We start from the raw sequence: 23,317 nt of genomic DNA, 5'->3' as shown, positions 1-23,317 counted from the left end.
AAAATAATTTTCGCTGTTTTCCAATTTTGTGGAATCCAGGCTTTTTCCAAAGACCAGTTCACAATCTGCAAGAGGTACGGGGCAAAATCTTGCATTAGGATTTTAAGCATGCCAACTGTTACTCCGTCAATCCCAGGGGCAGCAGATTGCAGGCAATTAACTACGGACGCTAAATCAGAGGCAGATACCTTAGTGAAGTCTCCACCCAAATGAAACGGGGTTGATGGAAAGGTAGTGCGAGCTTGAAAACGCACAGCAAGGCCTTGAGCTATGGACTCTAGTATATCTTTTTCGTCCCGAGGTGGCAATACTGTGGACTGAGAGATGTGAGAAGAGGGCAGCACATGAGTATGTTCCATGAATCTATAAAGAGACTTCCGGTTGACAGGATTAGACAGATAGGTGTTCAGGCTGGCATTGTAATCATCCTTAGCCTTAGATATTGTTCTTTTAAAAGAGGCTGCAAAGAATTTGTAATTTATCCAGTTCTTTGGGCACAGGTTGTGTGTTAGACTCTTCCATGCAGCTTTCCTTCGACGATAGGCTTTTTCGCAGTCGTCATTCCACCAACTGGAAGGAGTCTTATTTACAACGCCTGACCGGACTGTAAAGACTGCTCGCCGAGAGGCGTCTAACACTGAATTTAATACCAGAGGGCCCCCGTCAGATTTATCGGAGGGGGAAACAGACGAGAGGGCTTCACCTAGGAGGTTCTTGAACAGTGTAGTATTTATAAATTTTTGTGGCGAACCAGTCGCCCTGACTGGACTGCACGCAATAGTGAAAGTGATTGGGGAGTGGTCACTGGACGTACCGCAGTCAACTGTACACCACGAAGATACCGCTGTACCATTAACTGCTAGCGTTAAATCAATTGCTGATCGAGAATTAGCCCTCATGTAAGTTATGGCGCGACTATTGTAACAGCACACGCCGTTTGCTGACATCCAAGACCAAAGTAATTTCCCGCTAAAGTCTGATCTGAAACCCCAAATTACATGATGAGAATTGAAGTCCCCAGCTAGAACTACTCGTCTGCTGATGCGCAGTAACGCATCGAGCTCATCCGTCCTACGGACTCCTGCGGGGAAGTAGATATTTGCCACCGTAACAGGGGCGCACTGCGGAATAATGATTTCAACGGCAAGTATCTCACAATCAGGTCTCATAATTTTGTGAGACACTTTAGCACGATGATACAGTTTCGTTGAAATCAATGTTAGTAAGCCCCCACCCCTGCCGTTTGGGCGATCATTTCTAAAAACGGAGAAATTTTTAATTGCAAATGGGCGATTAGGATTGAGCCACGACTCCTGTATTAAAATAATGTCTGGACTATGTTTTAGTATAAGCTGCTGTAAATCGGGGAAAGAAAATGATATCGAGCGACAATTCCACTGTAGAACAGATATTCCCGCCATGATTATTGCTTTAAAAACGTAGCCGCAACAGCCTCTTTCAACACATCTGTTTTCTTTGAAATTCCAGGCGAACTTTTCTTAGTCTTACCATGATGATGGTCAGATTTCGATGGAGAAGAGGAAGCACGACGCTTCTGAGATGGAGTAGTCATTTCAACATCTGACTCACAAGCGTTAGAGAGGGGGACTTGGTCAGAGTCATTTACATCCACGGACGTGGAGGTAGAAGGGGTGGTGGGCTGAATAGCAGCAGTGGCAGAGGAGGAAGGACAGGTAGACGAGTTGAGGTTACTTAAAGCCGATGAAGCAGCCTGCGCGGAAATGACCTGGGACAAGGCGTCGCTGAACGTACTGATCATGCGGTCAAGTACGCCAGCAACAGCCTTCTCCACCGCAGCAACAACGGACTTAGTTAAGGCTGCCTCCACATCAGCAGTGGTCGTGCGGGCAATACTTGCGTATGAGCACTGCCGTCTGTCAAGGCGGGCGTATGCATCAGCGCGCGAGCACCTGTCACGCTGAATAATGTCCAAGACGTTCTGCTCATCGGCACGCTTGGGACAGGTGGGGTCGTCAGCTGTGTGATCAGAGTGGCAAAGACAGCAGCTAAGCGACTCAGAAGTGCAAATATCGTGTGCATGATCACCGCCACAAACGCGACAGCGCGTTGCGGACTTGCAAGATTTGGCACTGTGACCGAACCGCCAGCAATTCTTACATTGTAAAGGACGGGGCTGCAGTGGGTCTGCACGGTACACAACAGGCCAAACTTTGATCTCGGACGGACAAGAGTACCCTGCGAATGTTGCAATAACCGACTCCGTTGGTGTTCGAGAGCCTCCAGCCTCTCTGCTGCAGCGGTAAACTGAAAGGATGCCAACACCGGCGTCATGAAAGTCTGCAAGAATTTCCCCTGGTGTAGCGGAAGGATCCACACCGCGTATAATTCCTTTTACGCAGGCTAGCTGCTCTGGAATGAATACCTTCACCGGTAGTGAGGCGAAAGAGGTGCACTGCAGCAAATCAGCAACGCAATCCAAGTGAGCCGATTTGCATAGAATTCCTCTCTTGCCAAATGGTCGCACCTCCGAAATCTCCCCTTACAAAAAAAGTTTTAGACAGTCTATAGAGTGTCTATGGACTTCTGTCTATAAAGTCTATAGACTGTCTATAGACAAAAGTCTATAGGCAATACGAATGCCATAGACAGTCTATAGACAATCTATAGATTTATGGCCATACACTTTTAGCAGACTTTTGTCTATAGACAGTCTATAGACTATGAATAGACAAAAAGCGATATCTATAGGAAGTCAATATAGTTTATAAGAAATCTATAGACTGTCTATAGACCATTTTCATAAGGGTCAAGATAGTGGCTGGTGGCTGCCTTCAGCTGCTCCTGGATCAATCGAGAGTTTTTTATTTTAATTACTCCATCTCCTACAGGGACCAGCGCCACAGGGATTAGCTTTACACCGTTTTGACTAAAAGATGGTAACGGCAGATTTTCAGCCGGTAAACTGGCGAACCAGGTTACCGGACCTGAGCCCGGGGAAGACATAGCCATGGCGGAAAACCTACAAATCCTTCGAACCTACATCGAAAGGGGGAAAGACCTGGCCAAATACCCCACTCGCGGAACGGCCTCACCAAAATTTGAAGACGGCCAGAAGACGCAGAGGCAGTCCGTGGTAGAAGCAGCTCCAACAGGGAGGAGAGGGAACAGCAGGACTCCGTGTTATACGCCAGCATTAGCCGTTCCCACTGCGGCCAAATTTATCCCACTGGTGGCTTTTTGTGGATGCTATAAAGAATTGCATTTCCCAGCAGAATGAAGAGACGTACTGCTGCTGATGATGATGCGAATAGACCGCTTAACAAGCCAAAACGGTTAACGCAATGTGGAACGTCTGAAATTTTGTCGTCGGCAGCAATGCCTTATAATTAGCGGTTAGGGCGCTCTGCTGCTGAGCCCGAGGACGCGCGTTCAATCCGGGCCAGATTTCGTTCGACGAAATATAAAAAGGCGCACGTGTGCTGTGCGATGTCACCCGGAGTGGTCGAAATTATTCTGCAGCCCTCCACATCATCATCATCAGCCTGACTACGCCCACTGCAGGGAAAAGGCCTCTCTGATGTCTCTCCAACCCTGTCCTTTGCCAGCGGTGCCCACCGTTTTCCTGCGAACTTCTTAATCTCACTTAGAATAAAGGAAAGTTTGCATGGCTAGTTGGAGTGAACTATACATCATAGCGCTAAACAACGAAGACAAGGGAGAAGAGGACAATACAAGTAGCACCTTGTCTTCGTTGTTTAGCGCTATGATGTATAGTTCTTAATCTCATTCGCCCACCGAACTTTCCCACCGATCCACTATAGTTGTTATCGATTCCTTCTTTCACATACCTTATAGATAACAATACTGTTGAGCTTGCTACCAGGATTACATACGTAACATTGAATCCCTGCAAAGCCGTGCTGTTCGCTTCATTTTTTCAGACTATTCCCCGTACACCAGTGTTACATCTTTAAAAAACCGTGCCGAATTAGATCCCCTATCACTACGACGAAAATACGCTCGCCTATCTCTGTTCCACAAGCTTTATCACCACGACGTTTTACATCACGACTTCTTTCAGCCACCTTGGTTCATTTTCCCTCGCCGTGATCATCCCTACAAAGTCGATCGCCCAGTGTGTCAGTCATCTCTTTACGCGCAATCATCCATACCTAGAACTACTGGAATAACCTGCCTTCAGGTATTGCTACCTAGGTTCACCCAGACAAATTTCACAAAATGCTGCTTACTGTTTTTTTTCTGCGTTGCTTTTGTATTCTTAATCTCAGCTGTTTGCATTAATTACCTTTTGTTGCGCTCTATTTCTGTCATTGTTTTTTTTTATTTGTTTTCAAGAATGGTGTCTGTATTTTAATTTTCTCTCTTTTCTGCACGTTTGATTTTTAACAAATTGTCATCAAAGTGCTTCGTGTGTCCCCCCCTATGTAATACCCTCCCCGGAGGGCCTTTAGGGCATTTGAATATAAATAAATAAATAAATAAATATCCTGCCCTCATGGCGCGGTTGAGGTGCCCGCCAAGAAGTGACAGTTACTGCGGCCTTGCCTTTCCTCAAAACTAGTTTTCATTTTTGCTCAAAGTTCGCAGCAGCAGCACTTCTAGTTATACATGAAGCCTATTTCGAACTGCATACTGTCGAACCTCTTTTCACCTCCCTCTTTTTACGCGCCTCTAACAATGCTTCCGCGCATAATCACTCAGACATATATCTTACATTATATCGATCGAAAACTCACTTTTTCGATGATGATTCACGCAGAAAGTATCACTCATGTGCCCTAAAAGCCTTACCTTGATTCGAACAAACGCCAAGCTATAACTCACAAGTTGTAAAAGACGATATGCGAGCAAACATGAGTATAGTGGCAAAGCTGCCTCCCAGATTCCTCGCGCATCTCAGCGTCGCCGATGATTAACACAAGGAGCGCAGCGGTTCACGATAGCACTAAATCCGAAAGTAAACTCTGCATGGGCGTTTCCCCTTTCAAATAAACGGCACCGGCGTATTAAGAGCAAAGCTTTGCATGTCGACCTTCCTTTTTCCTGACCCCAAGGACCGAAGCCTGGCTGCTGAAGCCCTTGAGGTCACATTCCTTTTCGTGAGCTCTTCGTGTACACGCCGACGGCGGAAGAACCCCAATTCGGAGGCTCCGGAGCGTCTCGCGCGGCCGTCGCGTTTCTTTCCGGCAACAGGAGAGCAAACCCAAACCGGTTTCAGTGGCGTCTTGCAGGTATCTTCAGCCATGGTGGTCCCAAAACTCCCCGTACAATTAAATAAACACGCTCATCCTCTCAAAAACTAAACCTTGCAGCTTGTCGCGCCACCTGTGGCGAAACATTTGAGCCATCTACGCCAGTTTTTTTGAGTCGCAAAACGCGTGAACAGCCACAATGGCAAAAGACAGACGGCGCCTAAAACAGCTAGGGCCACAAATTTTCGGCGGAAGATATTTAGATGTTATAGGGGAGCAGCACAGCTAATACGATTTTAAAACTGGCGGCTGGTCCACCCTCGCAGCCCCAAGACGCTAGCGCGGATGCTAGCGGCGTCTGCAAGAGCGCGTGCGTCGGCAAGGAGGAGGTGACAGCGGCAAAAGGGGTCCCGTCCGGCGCAGTCATCCGAAAACGTCGCTGTTTGCGCTGCCACTTCAGGACTTCAGTTTTCCTTGCTTTTGTTCCTCGGAAACGACGTTCGCGCGCGTGCTGCCGTTTATCTAAGAGGGGAGGCCTCTCCCAACCTGTCCTTGGAGAACATGTCCAATGTGTACGGCAGCAGGAACCGCGAGAACTTCGCGCTGTACTTGGTGGCCGGCGTTCCGCTGACGCTGTTCGTGATGTGCCTGCTCCTTCGCCGGCAGCGGAAGGAGGCGCAGAGGCGCTTCTTCGCCTGGGTCTACGCCAAGTACTACGCTGAACATAATGCCGCGATCCTGGCACCCCTCAAGCGCGAACTGTTCGCCGACATGAACAAGATCGTGTCCGCGGACCCGGTCCTCCGAGCACGGGGAGCCATCAGGATCGTGGAGATCGGCGTCGGCACGGGAACCAACCTAGTCTACTACCCGCCGGGCAGCAAGGTGATCTCGGTGGAACCTAACCCGTACTTCGAGAACATCTTCAGGGAGAACCGATGCGCATTTCCCAACGTGGAGATCGAGCGCTTCGTGCTGGGCAAGGCTGAGGACATGTCCTCGATACCGTCCGACAGTGTGGACTGCGTCGTGTCCACGCTGGTGTTATGCTCCGTCGAGCACATGGGCTTCGCAATACGTGAGGTCAAGCGCATACTTGCCAGGGTGGGTACCTTGCCTTCGTCTCTCATAGATCTGCTGACCAGGTGGCATTTGCTTTTGGTTCACCTTGTCAGTGTATACTCTTTTTCTGCATGCCTGTAGAAATGTGTGGGCAGGATTCGTCATATGCTCATTGGCGAACGTAATGATTTTGTCTTGTTGTGTGCAGCCCATTTCTAGTGAAAAAATAAAAATAAACTGGAGTTCACTGGGGCCTTCAACTCGCGCCTGAAGTGGTGCGCTTCATGATCATCTTAGCCGCCGCGCATTTTTATGCTGTAGTGTTTAATTTTTATGCATTTCCGATACACCATGGAGTGCATGTCAGAAAATGTTTGTTCCGGAGGTGAAACGATCTGCAATCATTCTAAATCGATGCATATATATGCCAGGCAATATCTGTGCGTAACTCTATCAGGGCCGCTTTAATTAGTGCATAGACCACGTTGTGAAAATAGAATGACAGAGGCAGCAGCATAACGATCTACTTTTTCACAGGCGCGTGTGATGGAGGCTTCTAGCATGTACTACAGTAGAGAGAGAGAGAGAGAAAACTTTTATTTAAAATGAGAAAGGTTGCTCGAGCAACTTGGGTGGCACCCCTAGTCCAAGGCGCCACTGGCTTTAGCTGACTGACGGACTTGCTGAACCAACTTAAGTTACTGATCCAGGGTCTCGCTGGTCAGGGCCACCTCCCACTGCTCTGTCGGGTTGGATACAGTTAAGTGTTTTGGTTTCGTTGTGCATTCCCACGATATGTGGTAGAGCGTAGGGCAAGCTCCACACCAAGAGCATGTATTCTGATATTGAGTGGGGCTAATCTTGTGTAGGATGAACAAGTTAGGGAAAGTGTTGGTCTGAATTTTCCTCCAGTCTATGGCTGCGGAGGAGTCTAGTTTTATGTGAGGGGGTGGGTATTTTCTGCGCTCCAGCCTAATATGTTCTAATCTGTCACCATAGGTGCTAGGCATGGGCGTGGGGTAGGGATGAGGATCCGCCCGGTGGGTTAAATCTCGGGCTAGATCGTTGGCTACCTCATTTCCAGCTAGTCCTTCGTGACCAGGTGTCCATGTTAGTCTGTGTGTTTGGCTGAGATTGCCAAGTAGCTGTGTTGCTCTTGAGGGAAGCCTGCCATTAAGAAAGTCTCGGCAGGCTTGTTGGGAGTCTGTTATAACGTGGGAGCACTCTCCTCTTTACTCTCCGGCACTCTCCGGCATACAGTAGAAGTATGCCGGTTTACCGGACGCCGGCTGCGCCGATGCAGTGGCGCCGCCTGGCACCATCCCTGCCTGTGCGCGTGCGCATGAAGCGTCCGATAAATCGGTATACGCCTACGCTAGTACGTCGGCGTTAATGCCCCTTCGTTGCCATTCACTGTTGCCGGATCCGGTTTTTTGATATTGATAGTGAACAGTGGCAGTGATCGTTTTGTTGCGGACACTTTAAAAGTCGGATACAGCTTAAGTCTGCAGTGAAGCTCCGCCCACATTCGGCCTCGGCGCACAGAATTCCTCCACGACGAAAAAGTAGTCCGCTGCTTAAACGTTTCTTGTTACCTAAACAAGCAGCTTATCAGAAGGAAAAAAATACGAGCTCTAGAATTTTAATGCGCGGATTGTTTGATATAGTCAAACATTAAAAAGCTAATTTCGTTTAGTGTTGCGATTGACCAGCGGAGTAATACAGGACGCCGCGAACCGCGGCCCAGTGTTAGCAACTGCTGTTTTTTTAAGTTGTATCCTACTATACGCAACACTACGTTAGGTGTGAGTGATTTCGCGGAGCCCCGGAGATCCCCAACTGCGCATGCGCGAGAGCGAGTGTGAGATAGTTACTGCGTAATTTTCTTCCCTCAAATACAATTTTCATTTTCTTCATTATGACCCCTCTTTCTCTTAATTCTTTCCCTCATTCTTCCTCCCTTCCTGTACGGTGCGGTTCAGGTGTCCACCGAGATGACAGAGAACTACTGCCCCCCTTTCCTTTCCTCAAAAGCATTGCGTTCAAAAGGCGAGGCATCGCGCCGAACGGGTGGTGGCGTTCCGTGGACTCCCTGGCAGCACTACAACACGCTGTCGCGTTCCACTCCTAAAGGCGAAGCTTAAGCGTCATTAATTAACAGTTAATTAGTATTTAGTCATTAATCAGCAATTAGCCATTACTAAGTAATTCGTAATTAGTTAGTAATTAGTACTCAATTATGCGTGACAGTGATGACGTCACCAGTGCCACAGAAGCAGCCAAAGTGGTGCCGAAAACGCTTTCGCCTTTTTCCATCCATCTACTGTCAAAATGCCCCCTGAGATGCCTCCGCCGCCGCTGCGATCGGCGCCGTAGCTTCCGCAATTCTACTTGGGATGGCCATTGGTCAAGCCACAGCCAATTTTTCTGACTGCCAGAATGTCCAAATTCACGCATTTTTTCAGTTAGTGTACACGAAGACACCCTGAATTAAGCATTTTGGTTTCAAAGACATTGATTAGGTTGGGGCCACCTAAAAGGAAATAAAAATAATAAGCCCCTTTCCTGGTTTCAAAGACAGCACGTCCACATGCTGCCGCGTAATTATTTCTGCGGCCTAGTCGCAGGTTTCGTCTCAAGTCAGAAATTTCTTTGTGCTAGCCGAGCACATGAAGATGAAAAAGCATGCGGTGTACATTGCAACTTCAAAAAACTCGGCGTCTGCGATGCGACGATAGCAGGTGCACGGCGGTTGACAGCGACGTCATGACAACAGGTCGACGCAATTGCCTGGAGGGCCTTCTTTGATGGTCGTCTGCCGATTCGGAGTATATAAGCGAGTATTATCGTGACCTATTAATGCGAACAGGACAAACACTAACGAACTGAACAAGAAGGAATAGAAACACAGAAGGGTCGAGAGTTGTCTTTTCAATGAGCGGTTGTTGCAGTTTCGTATAATAACTAACCAGGGAGTGTATTTAACGTATCATTTAGGTGTTCGCGTTCCACGTGAGTAAATAAGTGAACGACAACTTTATTTTTTCCCAAAAAGGGAAGGGGTCAGTGGTGGTCAAAGGCTGGGTAGGCCTCCGCTACCCTTTGAGCCCAATCCAGGATCTTGTCCTGGAGATCAGGCGCTGAGCTGCGCAGGGCGGCCTCCCACTGCTCCTTTGAAATAATATTCAAGGATTTTGGTGGAAGGTGACGAACACAGCCCCACATGATGTGGTCGAGGTTGGCTCTGGCTGGGCAGTAATTGCAAGCTGAGGAGGGATAGACACCTGGGTGGATGAGGTGGCGGGAGTGGGAAAAGTGCGAGTCTGAAGCTGACGCCTCAGAATCTCGCTATGCCGAGAGGTTTTATGGTGTGGAGGGGGTATACAAGGCGACCGAGGCAGTATAATGGTGACATATATGTCATGAAATGAGAGGAGGCGGTCGTGCGCAGTAAGCGGGGCCACTTGGCCGAAGGCGGACTTCGGCCGGCGCCCGGACAGTGAAACCTCGGGCGCAGGAGTGAGCCATTTCGTTACCACCTAGGCAATTCGTGTGCGGGGTCCAAGGAAGGGTGACAGAGTGTGTTGGATGGTGTTTTAGGAGGGACAGGGCTGGACGGGATATATCCGACCCGCGCCGAAATTGTGGATGGCTGATTTAGAATCACTGACTATGCTGGTAATATCGGGAGTGGTCAGATCAAGAACGAGGGCCGCGGCCGCTGAAGAGGAGGTGTGTATGGTAGAAGCCATTTTAAGGCGCGTTCACACTTGCCCAAAAATCCGGCGAGCGAAGCAGATTCTCATCTGTTGACGCCCGGGCGAGGCGGAACCGCCACGCCGCTGCTGTTTCTCGCTTTTCTTCCACAGCACGTCGCTGCTGGCATGCACGAGATGAGACGAAGCGAAAGACCGGTGTCCCATTTATGGCAAACGAACGGGCTGAAAAAGGCAGCAACAACGAGAATTCAGTCCGAGGCGAGGGGTCCGGCTTCGAAGCGGCGCGGCCGATCGGTCCAGACCGATTTCCGCCGCGCGGCGACAAACATGGCGGCGCCCTTCGAAGCCGGACCCCTCGCTTCGGACTGAATTCTCGTTGTTGCTGCCTTTTTCAGTCCATTCACTTGACATAAATTATGGGACACCGGTATTTCCCTTCGTCTCACCTCGCCAAAAAACGTATAAGCGATAAATTTGCTTTATTTTTTTATTGAGAGTGACGATTCTGCCGCTTCTAGGCTTAAGAGGAGAGTCGGTTTGTTGACAGTAATGGCTCCCGTCCTGACAACCAGATGGCGCCACTATAGGCTGTTTATCTTTGCGTCTGTGCCAGCATACGCTGAACCATAGTCCTTCAATGTTTTGAAGGACTATGAAAGCATTGAAGGACTATGGCTGAACTAAAAGTGGGAATGTGCGTGCGTTTAACGTACGTAAGCATGCATGGTACGCAGACAGCGCAAATTCATGCTCTTTTCTCACGATATCTGTTTATGCATCAAGCAGCGACGTGGTGTGAAAAAGCGAGAAACAGCAGCGGCGCGGCGGTTCCGCCTCGCCCGGGCGTCAACAGATGAGAACAGGTCGTAGTTTTTGCGGCGAGCGATTCCGCTTCGCTCACCGGATTTTTGGGCAATTGTGAATACGCCTTTAGGGCGGCCCCTGGAATCGACGGCTGAGGGCATAGGGAGGTCTTCGCGACCACGAAGACCCTCGCGAGATTTATCCTCTCTGTTCAAGTGCACCTTTTCCTCGCAGTTCGTGCAGTGCCTGTAAACCAATCATTACCAGGAATGCGGGACAGCGCCCAACCGGTGCCTTTGAGCTTAGCGGCCTATAGCACTTCTATGGGAGGCACTCGGTCATTTTCTTTTTTTCTTACGTCATAGATGATGTCACCGCGCTATATTTTTTTAGCCATGCGCCACGTCGTGGCAGCCAATGGAACTAGAAGCGCTTGTCCCGAATTCCCGGTAATGACAACAGACGAAGCAGACACCCTCGTACATGGGCGTTTTCAGCGGCAGTACAGCTAACGGTTAGGTCAACTGGACTGCTTTTGTTCAAGACCTGCGTGCAAGTGTCCCACCATTTGCGTGGTCGGTTTGAGGCTCTTCTAGAGCTCAAAGGAAACAACTCGTGTATCATACTTGGTGGCACAAGACATAAAACACGGGTAAGGGAAGTGCAGACGAAACGGCAAAGCAAGTGCTGATCCTGGTGCACGGCCTGAATCCCCGTCAAAATGCAAGGCTGCATGTTGAGCAAAAGCATGTGCACATAGAAACTGTAAAAAAAAATATTGAAAAGCTGTGACTGTTGTGTGACGCAGGGCGGCAGCTTCTACTACGTGGAGCACATCGGCTACAAGGAAGGCAGCTGGTCGTACCGGCTGCAGCAGCTCGTGCAGCCGCTGTGGTCACTGCTGAGTGACGGCTGCCAGCTGACGCGAGACGTGCCATCATACGTCGAGTTCATCGGCTTCCGCGAGATGTTCGAGAAGGTGCACTACCCGCCCGAGATGCCTTTTGTGGTCCGGCCGACACTCGTTGGCAAGGCCATCAAGTAGATAACAACCGCAGCCGCCGTGCCAATGTGCACTCCGTGTGCAGTCACGTTTTCTGCGTGCAGCTATGGCAGACCCCCAGCTGTAATCCTACTAGGGCACGCGCTGCTGCCAATAATAGAGCAATGTGCGATGCAGATACGCTGTTCTGTGCGTTCTTGAGACACATGATGCATGTCTGACACCTGCACTAGAATGCAATGTCAGCCCAAAACTAGACGAAAAATGTAGCACTTGAAACACAGGACAAAACGAAGGACACACCATATGTGCATGTGGTGTCCTCTTCATTTTGTCTTGTGTTTCAAGCGCTACATTTTTCATCATGGTATATCAACTCGCACAAACTGTCACCCTTACCAAAACTAGAGTGCACCCCACCGATAAATCAAACTCAGTCTCCAACTCAACATTCCTCTATCACTGCTGAATACACTGCTGAGTGCTCGACTGCGATGAGTGCATAAGGTGGATGGCGTGTGTGGTTATTCCTCGAAGACTATGTTTTGCTACCAGTGACACTGTCTCTCCTTACACTTACAATTAACAAAGAAAAAAAGAGGAATATCAGCTGGTTAGTGGTATGCTTCACGTGAAAAAAGTTCTGTATTTACATGGCCACTGCACACATCAATAATGTAAGAGGCCCGCAGAGTAAGTTGAATGAAATTCTTACTAAGATCCTTTCAGAGAGACCATGCTGTCTTTAGTTTGCTGCATTGGTTTCAGTTCTCCCGATTGTTCTTCTATAGGAAATGTAGAGCACCGAAATGAATGGCATCGTGCAAATCAGTTTGCTCGCAGTGTGGTGTGTGCTTCTTGTTTTATGCTAACCATTTGGTACTGTTGCAGATTTGTCTAAGGACAGTTTGTGAATGTGCATTGACATTAATACAATGTAGGCCATAATGCCAAAGACTAAGTGCATGCCAACAATCAAAGCATGATATGTTTTATAATGCCACTATTGTCTTAGTTTTTTATGTTCAGCAGTACTTGTAAATATGAACATGTATACATTATTTTGCGATCAATGTGCTTAATTCTTCTTGTTTATTTCATTTCTAAAAAAAAATGCAGAAAATCCAATTTGCTTTGCATCTAGTGTAGAGATTATGGGTGATTGACTTGCTCGCAGTTTTTTTTCTATCAGAGGTGTTTAACATTTTCAAAAGAAGAGGAAATTACGCGAATTGATTGAAAGATCTGATGATGCAAATGCATGTAATGCTTAGTTTGTGTAGCTAGTGACTTTTGAAGTGCCTGTGTACAGAATTAAGCTGGTCTTGGCAGTACCAGTTTTGTACAAATAGCTATGCTATACACTAGACGTTCGAGCTTTTGTATATGCCAACCAACCTAATTGTGCATATTACAAATTTAATGCCACTTGACTTAAAACAACATGGAATATATTTAAACTGGCTGGCCTTCGTCAAATAATGAGAAAAAAAAAAGTTGGGCGGTGTTTAACCATGGTTATACCCAAAGGCCGAGCGATAGCATTTTGGCAATGGCCCGGGCCAAATTTGGAGGTCGCCACTGTGTCAGGCATGGCCAGTTACGGTTGGACATCAATTTTGGTTCAAATCGGTGGAGGTCAAATTTCAGTGGTGGTCCGAGCGAAATTTGGAGGTCGCCATCTTGTAGGGCAGGCTCAATTATGGCTGGACATCGATTTTGCTTCAAATCAGGCATGGCCAAATTTCAGGAGTGGGTTTAATTTTGGCTGCGAAATCGGTGCGAAAGCATGGACTTGTGCTACGTAGAAGACGACAATGAGTGGGTAGTGCCGCCGAACAGAGCAGATGGAAGTTGAAGTACTCTTAAAAAAAAATTTAGCACTGAACCTGTATTTGTATGTTTTGCCCTCTCCTGTAAAAAATCCCAAGAAGGGATTGACAGTATTCCGAAATAAAGATGACAGCGCTCTGCGATGCACAGTGCAAGAGCGTGGTGCAGTTTAATACGAGGTGTGTTCGGCTGGTGCTGGCTCTTTCTCATTAAGTTTTATTTTTGCAGTTACTTTCGATTTTAGCATAGAATGAGACTCCGATTGGGGCGATAGCCTAATGGTCTCGAGCACTATCCTGTGAAGCTGAAGCTGTGAAGCTGTTTGCATCGCCGCGAGTTCGGCTCGCAGTCGTGGATTGATTTCTTTTTCTGCCTCTTTTTTTACCTGGGCACATTTCGACCATGTCTAGGCTGAAGGTCAATTGCAGACAGTGGACAGGTCATGTGGTGTTGAGCGGGGTTGGTGCATTGAGTAGAGCTATCGCTCAAAAATTTAATGTAAGACCATGTGTGGTGAAATGAGAGAGTGCAAACTGTAACAACGAAAGTTTACTTTGCCAGAACAAGTAAGCAATGTAAGAACTTCTCGAACTTTTGCACAGGTGACTAAACTGTGCAGTGCACAAACATGTACAGAACATTATACTGAGTTCCTATATTTGTCAGTGGCAAGAAAGTCACCCTTTGAATTAATATTCAGTTCTAGTAAAGCGAAATGAAGCAATAAAGAAATCCTGTACTGAAAGTGCACTTTCAAAACATGTCTTTGTCACTCATTGTCACATCCAAGCACTTTTCATTGTAGGATTCAACACTGTAGGAACTGTAGCAACAAATGCACCTAGGATGTGCTGAGCAACAGAAATATGCACAGAACTGTAAAACGTCAAGGAAAACATGCAGCAATTGGGCTTAACATCTTGATCATTTTTAAAAGCTCTTAGTTGCATTGCTTGCCAGTTTTCACATGTTACATGATGTGACCTGAGGCAAAGAAATCACAGCTGTGAGAACAAAATATTCCCATGTCTATAGCAATGCAGAATCTGGTTATTCTGAAATAACAATGTCATCATAGTGAACTCCTGATTGTGAGTGCTTCTCTACAAGATATTCGCACAGACTGGCTGGCTCACCTAGTGTTTTTGATTAAAAGACTGGCAGGATGAGACAAGACTAAGATATCTGCTCATGGCATGCTAATGTTCTTTTTTAATCATTAAGCACAACATAGTCTCAAGGTAAGTACTTATTCAAGCCATGCTCACACACACAGCAGAGAAATAATTTTTTGTCATATAAGAAATTACCTTTTACATGCTGAGAACACTACCTGACATGAAATGAAAATTCTTTCAATGCAAGCAATACACTTTGCCATACATGATGTTGCATCTAAGCAGTTTTGGTCCTACATGAATGTCTGGATGTCGATAAGTATTCTTGGTCACATAAAACACAACAGATGCTTGCTCTGCAGGATCCCAAAAATTCAAGTTTCAAAAACAATTGATCTGGGAGCCAGCGCCCGTCTGATTTCCGTTACTCGACCGCCCCATAACTGTGGAAGAGGTTTACGCGGCCATAAGAAACACGGCAGCCGGAGCGGACAGAATCTACAACTCCCTAATCCGCAACCTGAGCGACGACCTCATACAAGAGCTCGTCAGCTTTCTTAACAAACATTGGGAGGCGGAGACGGTTCCCGAAGATTGGAAACACACCGAAGTAATAATGATACCTAAACCTGGTAAAAAGCTACAAATTGAAAACCTCAGGCCCATATCACTCACGTCGTGCCTTGGCAAGCTTTACGAACGGGTTGTAACTTTAAGACTGCAAAATTACATGGAAGACAACGACTGTGTACCACATACCATGTTCGGCTTCAGAGCGAAGCTCTCGACGCAGGACATTCTCCTCCAAATACAAGAAGATGTCCTGCGAAACGTACCTCGGACGGGAGAAAATGTCATAATGGCCCTGGACATCAAGGGGGCATTCGATAACGTCAGCCACGAAGCGATCCTTACGGGCCTAGACAACCTGGATTGCGGACGCAGAATCCACGGCTTCGTCAAAGCCTTCCTGTCTGATAGAACTGCCACCATCGGCATAGGAGACCTTCGATCAGACAAAATTTGCACTCCAAACAAGGGAACACCCCAAGGGTCAGTTATCTCACCTCTACTCTTCAACATAGTGTTCTATGATAGGCCTAGCTCGAAAACTAGAGAACATCGAGAGAGAGAGAGATAAAGAGAGGGGGAAAGGCAGGGAGGTTAACCAGAAAGGTTTCCGGCTGGCTACCCTGCACTGGGGAAGGGAATGAGGGGATAAAAAGGAAAGAGAGAAGGAACGAGAGACAAAGTCACAATCTAGCAAGCAAGGCAGTCTCTCGGAAAGACAAAACAGTGCCTTGTGAGCCTTGGAAGGTAGTTGGCTGTTGTGGCCACGGCCGAGGTTGGGCCATGGGCCCTCTGTGAAAGGGCGGGGATAATCGCTAAATGTTGGGCCGATTCGGTTCACAGATCACTAGAATGGGAAGCGGTTGTGTCTGAAATCCGGGACTGGAGCCCACGGGCATTCCACTGAAAAATAAAAGCTTGCTTGACTTTCTTCTGAAAAGATAGTTCCGGGGGAGCCATGGTGTCTTCTATTGTAGAGTTGCAATAACTGGCTGTAGCGCGTCCAGTACTTGCAAAGCGTTGTGTGCTACTGGTGTGCTTAAGCTGGACAGCAGATCACGCATGACATCGAAGGCATCAGGCATGCAATGTATGCTGACGATATAACAGTCTGGACAAACACGGGCTGTCTCGCAGAGAAGGAAGAAAGGCTACAGCAAGCAGCCTCTTGTGTAGAGCAATACCTCGCAGAAAGAGGACTTGCATGCTCGACCGAGAAATCGGAACTGCTGCGAGTCTGGAGAGGCAAGCAAAACCGGACCATCCCAACCAATGAGGACCTAAAACTCAACGTCTACCTAGAAGGGACGCCCATACCCGAAAAGACAACAATAAGAATTTTGGGCATGTGGGTTCAATCCAACCAGCGCAGTACTCACACTTTTACCTTACTGAAAGCAACAATGCTACAAGTCGCACGCATGATCACCCGCATCACCAACAGGCGACATGGCATGCGTGAAGAGGACACACTAAAACTAGTCAGAAGCCTAGTAGTTAGTCGAATTACAGCCTACCCTACCAGTGCCTCAACAAAAACGAAATACAACAAGCGGATGCCCTGCTACGCAAAGCGTATAAGACAGCGCTCCGACTACCACGCAACACGTCTACAGAAAAACTCATGGCCCTGGGATTACATAACACCTTTGAGGAGCTACGAGAGGCGCATCTTGAGTCACAAAAACTCAGGCTGTTGCAAACAACCACTGGAAGAGCGCTCCTGCAGAGGCTCGGATACCGCGAGCAGATGCGAGAAATGTCGAGGACGGCAACGATCCCCGACGAGCTTCGCAAGACCCTCAAGGTAGTGCCAATACCAAAAAACATGGATCCCAACCTCCATCGAGGCAGAAGAGAAGCGAGGGCCGAATTCATTGAGGACACATACGCTCCTCAAGCCACGACCGTGTATGCAGACACGTCTTGGAGAGGAGGAGACACCAAAATCGCTGTAGCGGCGGTGGTCGATTCGTCTTTATGTGAAATGACCAGCGCGTCTCTCCGAGGCTGCACAGCTGCAGAGTCCAAGGAAGTAGCCGTTGCTCTAGCGGTGGCGGAGGGCTATAGAACCGGGTGGTCACTAACAATACTCACGGACTCTCAAACAGCCTGCCGAAATTACATGAATGGCAGGATAGGTTGTCACGCGCTCCGTATACTCCTCGCAGCGAGCGACAGAATTAAAAACCAGGAAGAACAAAACGACAAGATCCGACACAAAATTGTGTGGGTACCGGGGCACACGGGGGTGGCAGGGAACCAAGAGGCCGACAGGATAGCTCGAGGATACATTACTTTCCGAGCATCCGACGAGACCGCGGAACTCGCGCCAGCACCCAGGGAATACTCGGCCATACTACAAAACTATAGAGGCAGAAGAATGCGATATCCCCCATCGCACAAATCTCTCAGCAGAGAGGAAGCTGTCACTTGGAGACAATTACAAACAGGCTCTTTCCCAAACCTACATATACTAAACAAAATGCACCCTACGATATACACGAACAAATGTCCCTGGTGCGACGAAAAACCTACACTATACCACATCACATGGGCCTGCCAAAACATAGACGTGGTCCCCAGAATACAAAAGCCGAGTGCGGAGCAGTGGGAGACTCTGCTGTTCAGCGACCGCTGTGAAGACCAACAAGGTCTGGTGCAGCGAGCTCATCGGGCGGCAGTGGCCAGCGGAGCCCTGGACTGAGGGCAACCGACCATTGATTAGAGGCGGACGACTTCGACAGAGAAGGCTCCTGGGGGTAGAACCAAGACGTCTCTGAAGATGCCCCCAAACCGCAGGAAAAACCATTAGTGTAAATAAAGTTTTCCCTTCCCTTCCTTGTGTCTTTCGGTGATGCTGCTATCTTTGGGATGTTCATTCGAGCTGTTGAAGGGACATTTGTAAAGTTACCTGAACATATTTTTGACCATGCCAGCACCCGCTAGGGTGGCTCAGTGGTTAAGGCGCTCTTTCTCTCTTCTTTCACTCCCACCTTCCTCGGATACTGTGCCATTTCCTTTCCTCAAAAACCAATTTAATTTAATTTAATTCATACCAGCATACTCATCAAAGTATGACAACTGAAGTGATCATGATCCAAAATATACCTTATCGAACAAGTATGAGCTAGCGCCTTTTAAAAAGTTGTCAGTCGTGAAGCAAGAAAAAAAAAAAAAACTGGCCTAAATTTGCTAGTTCTTCTGCCCAGAGCCATGCAATGTCTTTAAATGTTGCTCTTAAGAAGAGGACACTCTACACTTGAGATCAGACAGCTATCGAAAGAACATCATCAATGATTATAATTACCCTACTTGTCCAATTTTAAGAGGCACCTTTTATCATGAAAAATCAGCTTACCATCCCAAGTTAGCAAAGTCAATGTAAAAAAAAAGCTATGAAAATGTGACTTCTCTTATGGCTACAAGAAACTAAGTCTCACAACCTCGGCTATGTTTGAATCAGAAGAATGCAGCACATACTACACTAACCTGAGTCCTGAGGTAGGCATCTGCTCCGAAACAAACTTCTGTAAGGTGTAATGAATGGAATGTCAACACAAATGCTGGCTCCATAGACTTGAGCACTGAAAACACTGACATTGGTGCCTCATTAATTTAGAAAACACAATTTCCTTCTTTTTTTTTTTACATCAAGCACCAAAAACAGACAACACTCCTATTTAACATGGCTTATAGTGTGAACACCGGCTCCAAAATTCTTAGCTATCCTCAGCAAAGAATATCAGTTTTAGAACCAACAAATAGCAAATGTATTGTGATTTTTCCATTCTGCGTGAATTTGCAAGGAATGACTGCTGACGAGGTAGCAAAAAATTACACCTTGAGCAAGATGATTTAGGCTTTTTAGGATAGTACTAAAGACACAAACAAAAGCTTGTCACACTTCAGTGCCAAATGACAGGAAATTTAGGCAACAAGTGTGAAAATGCAGTAGTTGGAAGAGTCACAAAAAAGGCACCCTTTCTTGAATTCCTTGTTTAAATAACACGTTATATCCAAGCATGACAAATAGGGCTGGTAACAGCACTTGTTTGGAAGAACAAGCCCGGCTAAACAAAGCCTCAAATGCACCATGCATTGGCACTTGATTACCTTATGCTACAGATGTACAGGAAAGCCAAGCCACTAGAGAGAGGTCTGCTGCAAATACTTTGATCTGTCCAGCTTCTGCTGGGCATGCTGTGTGCATGCTTATCGGCACAGGCACAACCAACAAGGTTAAGCACATATCTCGGTCGCGCTGCTTGCAGGAGCAAAGGCACTAGGTGATCAGATGCCGAGCTACCAATCGTTGTGCTCTCCGTTCGCAGCCAACATTCTCTGGTACGCCGTCTCCAGAAACTCGAAGATGGACGCGAAGCTCGACCAAGATGTCATTTCGTGGGTCACGGTGCCAGCAGACACTCGCTTGACGTCGACGGTGCCGTCATGCCTCTCCCTCAGCGGCCAGTCCAACGGCTCCGGGCTCGACACCCAGTTTCGCCCAACTTGGTGGAGAAACTGCCCAATGCGCGGATGGACTATCTGGCGCATGAAACTGTGCACAGAGTCCGTTAACGCCACGGCAAAAACGCGACTGGAGAATGAACCGAAGAACTCCGTGGCAACATTAACCGCAGTGACACCTCCGTAGCTGTGCGCTACAATGGCGATATGTCGAGCGGGCGCCCTCTTCTCCACTATGAACTCCCAGACGTGTCGCGCATGTCTTTCGGCAGTGTCACACTCCCGCACGGGGACCCGCACACCGTTGATGGTGCGGTGAGTGTCGTTGGTGTTGAGCACGATCACGGCGTAGCCCAGCCCCTGTGCTCTCCTAATGAACGGCAGTTGCGTTCCTTTTTTGAGCGAGTCGTTGATTATGAGTCGCCGTGACCACTGGCCGGCACGCACGACACCGCTGCCGTGAATTAGTATCAGAAGGCGGTTTTTGTTGGTGAACGCGTCTTCCGACGCAAAGATAAATGAACTTGGCTCATCGTCCTGGGCGTTGACGGGCACTGTGACACGCGTCAGGCGTGTCTCCGTCTCCAAGAGATGGTAAACGTGTTCGGTGATAACGTCACCTAGCGCTTCGTAACGCCGCTGGTTGTAACTGAGATCACCGGGGCGTACCTGAAAGAGGTATGGCTCGCCAGTCTTCACGTTCCTCAGCTGACCAAAATCGTTGAAGTAGTAACCAAAGTCGGCAATTGTGGATGGAAACGGACAGAAGTCCTCGTCGTCGATGTCCGTTGCCTGACGTACGAGAGATCGTTTTCGCGGGAGTCCCTCATTTCCCGCGTCCGCGGCACCATGTTTTGATGTCGACATCACTCAAAACACCTAAAAAACTGTAATCCAGAGAACAGGTATTCAGCTTCAACGTACTACACTACACTTTACCAATCAAAGCCGCTCATACAATACGCGCAAATTGTTTACGCCAGATTACAAACGACTTGGATTGTTTCCAAGTGACACCAAATGGTTTCTGCTAGGGCTGGACTTGGATTGAAACGACTAAACGCAAATCAATCGTTTTTCACAATATCGCTCCCGATTACACTGCCACATACAAAATTAGCATCACATAATCCCGCATTGTGGTGTCCTGCATGCTCACTACACTCACCACGCTAAATAGCGTCTTTTTTTTTTTTTTTTAGAACATTGTCGTCTCTCTTCATGTGCCATGGCTATTGGTATTATGCGTCAAAATATACTGACGAACTGACTGTGAACGCTGCCTTTTATAAGTCGCCAATGCTGCAGACGATTATAATCAGTTCTTTCCTTCCTCCATGATTATAATCAATTCTTATCAAATCAGGGAAGCACATCATCCAAACTTAATATCGAAAAAGCAACACTGCCGTTGCCATCTCTGCGTCAATCTCCAGCGCGAATAAGCGAGCGGTTTGGTAAATTGGAAATTGTTTTTCGAAGAAAGAAAATCGTATTTGTCTCACATATCTCGGTGGACACATGAACCGCGCCGCAAGGGAAGGGTGGAAGGTGGGAGTGAAAGAAGAAAGAGAGAAAGAGGTGTCATACCGACTGTTGCGCAAATCAGAGAAAATTGAAAAAAAATTCTTTCGGCTTAACCGCGCGTTTGTTTGGGCTCAAATTTCGCACTGAGATTGCATTTAGTGGTCAGTTTTGTTTTATACTACATTTAGGTGGGGTACTTGCCTGATTCGGGCAGAATTATTTGGAAATCCCCATCGTCTGTGGCGACGGAGAACCAAAATCAAAAGATTTCGCAGCGATTGTACGCGTAGCGCCATCTCGCAGCCATCGGAGAAACGAGGTCCCCTTCTAGCCACCATACCACCGCCCTCCGCGGTGGAGAGCTCGTTTCTCCGATGGCTGCGAGATGGCGCCACGCGTTCCATCGCTGCGAAGTCTTTTGATTTTGGTTCTCCGTCGCCACAGACGATGGAGATTTCCAAATAATTCTGCCCGAATCAGGCAAGTACCCCACCTAAATGTAGTATAAAACAAAACTGACCACTAAATGCAACCTTTGTGCGAAATTTGAGCCCGACCAAACGCGCGGTTAAGCCGAGAGAATTTTTTTTCGATGTTCTCTGATTTGCGCAACAGTCGGTAGTGTATCGAGGTATTAAGCCTTAGGACATCATCATCATCATCTCTGGAATAATTTCGACCACCTCACTGTAACCTGGGGATCTTTAACGTGCGCTCACAACGCACAGCACACGGGCGCCTTCTGCGTTCCGCCACAGATCACCTCTCTTTATCAGACCTTTCATGGCCTCTATCCCCCTCCCTGTAAAGGCCTCACCAGGGGGGAGGAGCTATGCCTTTAAGCACTTCAATTCTTCTTTCTCGGAAGCGTGCCCGCATTGTGAGGAGGAGTTTTCGGACACCTACAACATGGTGTGGGCATGCCCTTCAGATCCTGCCTACCCACCCCACCTCCACCCCACTCGAGAGGACTGGGAAGCTACCCTGCGCGGCTGCTCCGAACTCCAAGCCCGCATGGGCGTCCGGAGGGGGGGGGGGCAAGGGGGGGCGGTTGCACCCCCCTGGAAAATCACTCACTCGAACCGTGAGTGATGGCCGCACACCAGGGGCGGTGGTGCGCTCAGTCAAAAGGGTAAAAGCAGCCCCGCATGGTCACATCTGCGAAATGCCGCGTCCGGGCGTGCGTCGTTCCGCCGTTTTCAAACCACGCCATCGTTAGCTCTACTGAAGGGCGACCTGTTCCAGACATACAGCGGCACCGGCGAGCATGTGTTTCGAGCCGCCTTGAGATGGGTGTCTGTTTCTTTGATCTCTAGAGAGATAGCGACACGGAGGCAGACAGTGCACGGGGCATCTTGTTTTCGCCTATGTCGTTACGCCGGTCACCGATGAATTCTTAAGGAGGGAAGGACAAATCAGCCGTGTCCACCCCCGCTTTGTCGGGCTGCTCAGGGGCAAGCGGGCGATGAGTTGGCGCCGCCGCCGCTCGCTGTCTCCTCCGATCCACGTGTAGCGCCCCAACAAACACAAAACCTCCTCAGAAACTCCAAAAAAGGATGGAATGTCCCAGTCCCAGTACAACGTTTATCAATACGTTTCCAGACCATAGAGGCACGACATAGAAACACAAGCAAAAAGGCAGTGCTCCCACTAAAGGTAACTGGGCATAACGTTTTGGGACCAATGATTTTCAACAAGAAATAAAAATCGACTGCTCGCGCTCTCTTTTCTCTCTCCTTCGCGCCACAAGCTGTGGGGAGAGAAGGTTTTGCTCTTGCACTCGTCGTTTTGAGAGATGAAACGGCAGTTTCATTCGAACAGCCGAAGGAAGCTGTTAACCCCGCATCTCTCTCGGTGCATGCGTTTCTCGCACGTGGGCCGTCGGCTCCATTGCAGGCAGGCGGCGGCGGTCTGCATTTTCATCGCGCCGCCGGCAGCGGCGGTCAACATCTTTCCCGTCTTCTAGCGTTTTCCCAGCTTACGCCCAACTTCAAAATTGTGTGGTGGTCCCTCCAG

The 23,317-nt window shown here is 48.2% G+C and overlaps 2 protein-coding genes across 2 annotated transcripts; one reads left to right on the top strand and one right to left on the bottom strand.

The window, feature by feature from the left end:
- Positions 1 to 5,531: 5,531 nt before the first annotated feature.
- Positions 5,532 to 14,398, top strand: LOC149372026 (thiol S-methyltransferase TMT1A-like). Its single transcript, XM_089566388.1, has 2 exons — positions 5,532 to 6,299; positions 11,589 to 14,398. Exons 1-2 carry the CDS (start codon positions 5,757 to 5,759, stop codon positions 11,823 to 11,825), a joined length of 780 nt encoding a protein of 259 aa, XP_089422514.1. The 5' UTR covers positions 5,532 to 5,756; the 3' UTR covers positions 11,826 to 14,398.
- On the bottom strand, positions 14,148 to 20,778 carry LOC149372025 (cotranscriptional regulator ARB2A homolog). The gene has a single exon (XM_089566387.1). The coding sequence runs from the start codon at positions 20,639 to 20,641 to the stop codon at positions 19,610 to 19,612; it is 1,032 nt and encodes a 343-aa protein (XP_089422513.1). The 5' UTR covers positions 20,642 to 20,778; the 3' UTR covers positions 14,148 to 19,609.
- Positions 20,779 to 23,317: the final 2,539 nt, after the last annotated feature.

The sequence above is a fragment of the Amblyomma mixtum genome, chromosome 1 (genome assembly GCF_055824585.1).
Source record: "Amblyomma mixtum isolate Tamu chromosome 1, ASM5582458v1, whole genome shotgun sequence".
Lineage (NCBI taxonomy): Eukaryota > Metazoa > Arthropoda > Arachnida > Ixodida > Ixodidae > Amblyomma > Amblyomma mixtum.
Note: the sequence above shows the minus strand (reverse complement) of the source record. Positions and strands in the feature narration are given on the sequence as shown.